This window comes from Glycine max, chromosome 6, assembly GCF_000004515.6.
Source record: "Glycine max cultivar Williams 82 chromosome 6, Glycine_max_v4.0, whole genome shotgun sequence".
In the NCBI taxonomy this organism is placed as follows: domain Eukaryota; kingdom Viridiplantae; phylum Streptophyta; class Magnoliopsida; order Fabales; family Fabaceae; genus Glycine; species Glycine max.
The window spans coordinates 3,460,585-3,468,410 of record NC_038242.2 but is presented as its reverse complement, the minus strand read 5'-3'; the positions used below and the strand labels follow the sequence as shown (position 1 = coordinate 3,468,410).

General features: G+C 36.9%; 2 protein-coding genes and 1 pseudogene across 2 annotated transcripts; all 3 read right to left on the bottom strand.

Moving 5' to 3' along the window:
• Positions 1-217: 217 nt before the first annotated feature.
• On the bottom strand, positions 218-1,710 carry LOC100782449 (U-box domain-containing protein 4). The gene is made up of 2 exons (XM_003525887.5): positions 511-1,710; positions 218-434 (listed from the first exon to the last, which is right to left on the bottom strand). The coding sequence occupies exons 1-2, from the start codon at positions 1,405-1,407 to the stop codon at positions 348-350; spliced, it is 984 nt and encodes a 327-aa protein (XP_003525935.1). The 5' UTR covers positions 1,408-1,710; the 3' UTR covers positions 218-347.
• A 949-nt stretch (positions 1,711-2,659) lies between these two features.
• Positions 2,660-4,317, bottom strand: LOC102668645 (transcription factor RSL3-like; annotated as a pseudogene).
• Positions 4,318-6,077: 1,760 nt separating this feature from the next.
• Positions 6,078-7,662, bottom strand: LOC100779761 (F-box/kelch-repeat protein At5g43190). The gene has a single exon (XM_014777255.3). It carries the CDS (start codon positions 7,637-7,639, stop codon positions 6,632-6,634), a length of 1,008 nt encoding a protein of 335 aa, XP_014632741.3. The 5' UTR covers positions 7,640-7,662; the 3' UTR covers positions 6,078-6,631.
• Positions 7,663-7,826: the final 164 nt, after the last annotated feature.

Sequence of the window (7,826 nt, the reverse complement as noted above, 5' to 3'; positions counted from 1 at the left end):
TATAGTTAAGTCTTTGTGTTTACTTAGTAAATTTTATTTCATAATTTAATCGAATGTATGGATTACGTTGACCATCATAATAGATTTAAAAGTTCAAACTTGTGACAAAGTTATACTAATGATTTATCTTAAAGAAAAAAAACTTGTTGGTTATACCCAATCAATTATGGTTCTTTGGAATCTTAAAATAAGGCATAATGAATTACACGGCGAGAAATAAAAAGTGTAAAATATTACTCCATAATTCAAGAGAGATTGGCAAAAGGGAATCAAAACAAAGTACTAAGCTGGCATAATTTAAATCACACACATATACAAGAAAGCTTTATTTACAAGTTTTTGGAGTTTCAGTGTTGGATTGGTGGCATTTCCGAGGTGGGAGCAGCGCCATTGGCGGATCTTGGTTGTGGTAGAAGTTGTATTAGTTTCTGAGCCTGTCGGCAAAGTACAAGAACAAAAAAAGCTTAAGTCCCGCGGCATGAGAGAAGACAGAAGAGGGAGTAATGTGACCTTTTGCTTGGCGCGATTGGAATTTGACTGGGACAAAGCAACCAATGGAGGAATGGCTCCTTCGCGGGACACCATAGTACGGTACACCACACTCTCCTCACAAATCTGCAACAACACCCCAGCCGCAATATCCTTCTGCCTCTGCGTCCCCACCTCCACTATCTCCACCAGCACCGGAATCCCTCCTTCCTCCACCAGCGCCGCCCTCGCCTCCGCCACCCCCACCACCACGCTCACCACGTACACCGCCTTGTCCACCATGCTCGACCCCAAGTCCGCCATCAGCTCCACCAGCCCCCTCATAATCCCCGCCCTCACCGCCCTCACCTTATTCTCCTTGGCCGAACACAGCGCGTAGAGCGCAGTCGCCGCGTCCTTCTTCCCGCGCAATCCCCCTCCTTCTAGAAGCTTCACCAGATGCGGAATCGCCCCCGCCCTCCCTATCGCCACCTTCTCTTCCTCCCTGTTGTGCGATAAACGAACCAAGGCGCACGCCGCGTTCTCCTTCGCCGTCGCCGTCCCTCTCTCCAGCGGCGCCACCAGCGCCTTCACCGCTCCATGAGAAGCGATGAGCTCCTTGTTCTCGTCGCAGAGGGAGAGATTCAGAATCGCGGTCACCACGTATTCCTGAAGCTGAAGGTCTGATGATGGTAAGAGTGAAATCAAGGGCTGAATGGCGCCGGCTTTTGCGATTTTGGGGCGGTTCTCTTGCTTGTTCTTGGCGAGTAACCTGATTTCCATCGTCGCTTGTTTTTGTTCCTCAATGGAACAGGAGACCAATTTGAGAACAAGTTGCCGAATGAGTTCGTCGGAATTCTCAGAAGACGGCGTGGGAAATTCGGCGGATCTGTCGCTGTTGCAGTCGCTGAAAGCGGAGAAGGAATCATGGTTGAACATGGCCCTCCCTAAAGTAATTGTTGGTTTTCGACTTAGCCCTTATATGAAGCCGGAAAAGGAGAAGCACGTGCCATCGGTCTCTTTAAACGCGTCTATTCAAGCTAAAAGACTTTTTCTTTTTCCACAAGCTTAGCTTTTTCGTGTTTCAACTTAGGACTCCGGTCATTTTATATCAACCTTGCTTTGCTTCACCATTATTATTTGGACAAATCATTTTCGTAATGTTTCTATATTTCTATACTAAAATGGAACCTTCCTAATGTTTTTGCCAGACTTTTTTCTTACACAATGCTCAACTTCTCCTTCTCTTTTTATTGGTAAATGATTTTTCTAGACTCCACTCTCTGTTTTGCTTCAGTGACTTTAGCACTAGCGAAATTCACTCTGTTTTCAAACAAAAAATTTCAATATAGAGGCATGCATCTCTGGCACTAGCAATTTTAGGATGTTCCTAATGTTGCTATGGCCTATTGTTGGGTGACAGTCTGACAGAGACCTTGAGTCCTCCTATTGGGACTTTATTAATGGTGAGTCCCCAACTAGTGAATATATATATATATATATATATATATATATATTCTGAATGTGAGGAGCAGAAGCCCTGAAGTATATTATTCTAAACATTAATGAAGTACAAGAAAAACAAATTAAAAATATGATAAAAGTTACAGTATATTATAATTTATAATACATTTTCATCATCTCATTTCATTTAAGAAATATTTAAAAATGAAGTATTATCCTAAGTTTAAGAGGATAACTCATTTTAATTAAATTAAAATAAAAAAATAACAATTATTTGAAAATATCTACTATAATAATTAAATTTTACTTAAGTTATAGCTAAATGATTAAGTATGGTTTCTTATACTATTACTTTACGGTTTTCACTAATCATTTAGTTAAATAATTAATTTTATTAACTATTTTAAATTCAATCAACTAAGATAATAACGAGATTAACTGTAACAGACTTAAATTAAGGGGATCGCTTTATCTTTTTCCTTTGTTCTTTTTGGGGTCAAGATAAAGGAAAACCACTTTTTATTGGGTCCATCATAAAGGAAATCACTTGAGCAAGATAAACGTTTATATTCACGAAAAGCAACTGAGCTGACCATTTAGGTTCAAGCCTTGTGAACTATGATGTGATGAACTTGAACATGTGAACACAAAATCCAGTAGGGTTCTGATCCCAAGATCCATTAAGGTTTAGATGTATCCAAATGGAACCGTAATGCACCGTTTTCAATTCAATAGCTTCCATACAATCAAATGCAAGCCAAACTATATATGGTACTAGAATATTCTCTATTTTTAATTAAATATAAATAAATCTGATTATAAATTAAAACTCAAAGTGGATTAAAATGTATCTACTATCCAGATACCTGTATATTTTACTAACAATGATTGATTTAGTTGACTTGGACAACTCTTTGGATGTTTATAAGGTCACAAAGGTGGGGAACTCTTGGTGATTGAGATTGAGTACGAGGTCAAGTCCATTATAAGCTATCGGAGCGTACATCCACAAATCATCAGAGCTTAAAAGCTACAAAACATTAATTTTTTTTCCCGAAAAAAATTAGTTTCATTGTATATATGTTCCAAAATCTTTCTAAGAAATTAAATAATTACTTGTCAATTTTACGCGATTTGTCTGGTATTACCTTGATCTGGAGCTGCAAAAATTTCATGTATTGGACTGCTTCTTCAAGCATACTGCTTCTATCTACCTGCGTGATCATACATGAAATAAATCTTTTGTTACATCTCCAGTATTACACTGTGCATATTCTCCAACCAACTATTCCTTAAAATGAAAAAATAAAAATAAAAATATTATATTACCTTTGTTCCGTTGGGGACAAGATTCTGCAGAATTCTTAGCCTCTCATTTATTCTAAGTCTTCTTTTCTTCAAGATTCAAAACAAACAATTTTGTTTAGTATGATATCCAATCGCACCACATTATCAAAGCAAGAGAGAAATTGTATTTCAAGACATTAATTACCCTTGCATAAAGGCTTTGAGGATCTGTTGCTGATCCCCTACTAACTTTTGTTTAATTTCCCTTTTAAGTTGAGAGCAGAAGTGGCTCCTCCACTGTTTGCTTGAGAAGCATTATCATCCTCTAGAGTGTTACTACTAGAACTACATCCATGATCTGAACCGGCATTAATCTCTTCTGCCTGATTCCCATTTTTCTCAAGTTTCTGGTTCTTCATGCAATGTTGCACCTGAAGTTGGAAGCCACACACAAAATGTAGTTACAAATTGAAAGATCCAAATACGAGTTATCAGAATTTAGATAAGTATAGACAAAGCTTACATCTTTTGAATCACGAGGTTTTTTGTTACCATTCCCATGTGAGTTTATTTTATCTTCTACATGCACTTTGAGTTTGGACACATCAGGCTTCCTTTTGAGCTTCAAATGTTTGGCAGGAAAACATTCTCTGATTTGCCACTTCCCTCATCTTCATTCAAACTGACATTGTCTTTCATGACAATGTCAGATTGGACACAAGAGCCAGGGTTTTTCTCATCCATCATGCAAAAATCCATGGATGTACTATTTGCTAGCACATGATCAACATAACCAAAATGGTAGTTTGTATGATCCTCCGGATTGATCATGAAGACACTATGGTCACTACAAGTGCTATTATTGTGACTGCTTTCTTGAGAAATATACTGCAAATTAGAGTTGTGAGAGTCAAAAGAGTAAAACATACTCTTATTTCCCCCAACATCAAGAGTGGCGAAAAACATGGATTGCATTCCAACACTCCCATCATCTTCCCCGAGTAATTGTGGTGAGCAATAATGGGATTCATTAGCCAACATTTTGCCAAAGCAATCCCATTCTCCATCAGGGAAGGCTCCAACACCAACAGGTCCCATTTTTTATTTTTATTTTTCTGTTTGCTTAGAAGCCTACGGTATTATTTTTTGGTCTAATGCCACTGCAAAGAGAAGTTAATTGGTGCTTGCTGCTTCAGCAAAAGCTTGAGAGTTCAGACATATTTATACCCAATTCCAAGAAGAAGAAAAATGTTAGTACTAGAGCTGATTTCCTTTGCAAATCTTATTTTAATTATTAGTCATTGTCAGGGTTGGCCCTAGTTTCCTGTAACTAAACTGAGGAGTCCTCTGTGGGGCCAATGCCAGGCACACGACAACTCTAGGGAATTAAAATCCATGCCATGATAATTTAGAATAATGTTACTTGAAACACCTTAGACTCAATAAAACTTGAAACTGTCATCGAAAGGGCAATTGGGTCTAAGCGTAATCATTGGGAGATGACTAATTGTGATTAATGGTTACAGCAGATTGATAGCGATCTTGTAAGAACTCAAGAAAGCTCTCTTAACTCTTAAGTATTGTTGATGAATATCATGCGCCCCCCCCCCCTTTTAATATTGTTGTAGGAACGTGGGAGTCTCCATGAATGTATAAACAGAAATTTTCATCAAGAAATAACAAAAAAGCAGTTCATGGGTGCCACATTGTGGGGATGAGTCAGACATTCTTTAAATTACTACTTTAAAGAATCTCATTCATTGTCTCCTGTGTATAAGATTAAGATTAAGGATCAATGTACACTCCGTTCGTTCTATTAACTATATCATTCCATATCAAAAATAGTATATACTGTACATGTTTTCCAGATTCATTTTGTTTAACTACGTCTAAGCTTTTCAAATTCTATATCTGTCAGATCAAACTGTCTAAGCCTTTCCTCTCTAGCTTTTCTCTTATCGAGTGTGTTTAGATGAGCATTTATGAAATTGATTTTTACTAAAATTAATTTCTAATTATAATTTTAAATTATTAAAAGTTCTCTCATATCTTTTGGTACTTTTTTTTTCTCACTCTTCTCCACTTCTCACCTAATCTACTTCGCCTCTCATCCAACTTTCGCTAGAGGTGATAAAATGAACAATCAACTGATCCAAAGCTACCAAATGAAATGTAGGTCTATAACTTTAAATTTTGTTTACAAATTAAGTTTAGGGCCCTTTTATATATAGCACTAATACAGTTTATCTTTGTTAGTTTTATAAGAGCACATGTTTGACAAATTTCAGTGAAACATTCCCTGCTAATTTAAGCATTGGTATTAAAAGTTTTTATGGGCCCTACACGTAATAATAATAATGTTAGTATTCCTTAATGTATAATAATAATAATAATAATAATGTTAGTATTCCTTAATGTATCCGTTGACATTTTCTATATAATATTGAATGAAATATAACGACAAAAGGCTACTTGAGGAGTCTATTTAGTAAAACTTAAAGAAGAATTACAATTGTTGGAATAGATTAAATAATTATTTAAATTATAAAATAAAATAAAATAAAATAAGTGATATGTAATGCTGAGAATCAACCTAAAATTAATGTGAAAAATGTTAAAAAAATGTTTAGATTGAGAAATCTTCCAGAAAGTTTTTTAAAAATAAACTATTATTTTTCATAAAAAAAATAGCAAACATGCATTTTGACTAGAATAAGCTATTATTTTGAAAAATAAGCCATTACTCAGAAAGGAAAAACGAGCAAGTTTTTTTTTTTTTTTGTAATTTAGCTGGAGTTATGGTTGGCGATAGCTTCTTAATTGCTTGCAGTAAGCCACCAGAGCAAAATCAGAAGTCCTGCACTGCACCTTGCACAAAATTAAATTCCAAAAGTTATCACACAGAACTTACACGCATTATTATTATATATCCAAAACAACAGCATGAGTTCGTGACTACACGAAACAAACAGGATCCAATATTCCAACACTACTACTTATCACTAAACAGGAGAACTTACTCACTCGAAAAATTACTATATGATCTAAGCCTACTACATATGTTCTTGACCAACTTCTATGTGATACATAATTAAGTCTTACTATATATCTTTGTAAACTGAAGATTCCAATTATACATCACATAAAGATTGGTGAAGACCATAACCATCACATGATAGTCTTAGATTGTGTAATAATTTCTCTAATTAACAACTCACACCGAAGCATAGAGCTTTGGAACAAAAGAAAACCACTTGAAACCACAGCTAGATTTGAGAGGCAAATAGGGGCACCTTGGAAGCCAATCCCAAGTCCTCTTCAAAACACTGTAATACAATATCTCTGGCCACATATAGCAGCAAACGAAGATCATTCCCTCATGCCAGAAGCAATAAACATGCTCCTAGCTATGTTAACAAACCCACACAAATTTCCTACACCTAATCTCAGGCAACACCACCACTTCCACCCAAACCCTTTCACCCTTTGTTAATTCCCACAACTTGATGCTCCTCAAGATTCCATCGTTCCCAATACCACTAAGCAAGTACAACTTCCCTTCTCCATCACTCACCAGCCTCATGAAAGTGACTTGTTGTGGCAACTCAGCAACGTGTCTCTCCCATCTTCCACTATCCAAATCAATAGGCACCACTGAAAATGGTTCCGGGGTTGTGAAATACAAGCCCCCATCGAAGAAAGTACCCTGCTGGTGAATACTGCCGCTGAGAACAGCATTGAAACCCTCAAAAGACCGACAAGAGAGTTCGTTAGAATCATAAACAAAGACACTAGTGTTGGAAGTTGACTTTGAACGAAGAAGTACTATGTAGTAGCCAAGAGGGGTGGTAACAAAAGTGACATGTCCCAAATAAAGAGAAAGACTTGTTGGGGATTCGATTTTTCTGAAGGACTTGACAAAGAGGTTGTACACAAGAAAGGTAGAAGAGGTGGGGTTGAAGAGACAAAAGAGGCCACCAGAGGAGGAAACAAGAGTGAAGGAAGAAGAGAAGGGTAGAGAGTTGGAGAGGGAGAGAGAGAGGGTTCGCCAAGAGCAAAGGTTGGAATCGTAGAGACGGAAATAGTGAGGGAATTGAGGATGGGAGAGTAAGAGAAAGGAAGAGAAGGGTGATAAAGAGGAAGAAGATAAAGAAGAAGAGTGTTTGGAAACAAATGAAGGTGAAAAGAGGAGACAGGTGAAGGCCTTGCAAGTGGGTCTGAGATTCAAGAGTGTTTTGAGAGGAAGTAACAAAAGTATGTGTTCTACAACATCAGGAGGTAGTTTGCTCCATATTCTAGGGTCCATTATTGTTGTTTCTGAATAAGGAAGGGTTCTTCTTTGGAGTTTCCTATAATGTGTTTTGAGAGTGCTGTAATAAAAGAGAAGCAGGTGTCCCTTATGGTATGGATGCGGCACCATGATCAGTTTTGACTAGAAGAAAAATAATTAAAAGCATGAGGTACGACTCGACTTTGTTTTTTATTTTATTTTAATAGTCTAGCAATTTTTATTTGGAAAGTAGTTTTTTTATTGAAAAAGAATTATATTGTTCACAAAAGTAACATTCACAAAATTAACGGATTGGCTGCAGATATCAATCCAATCA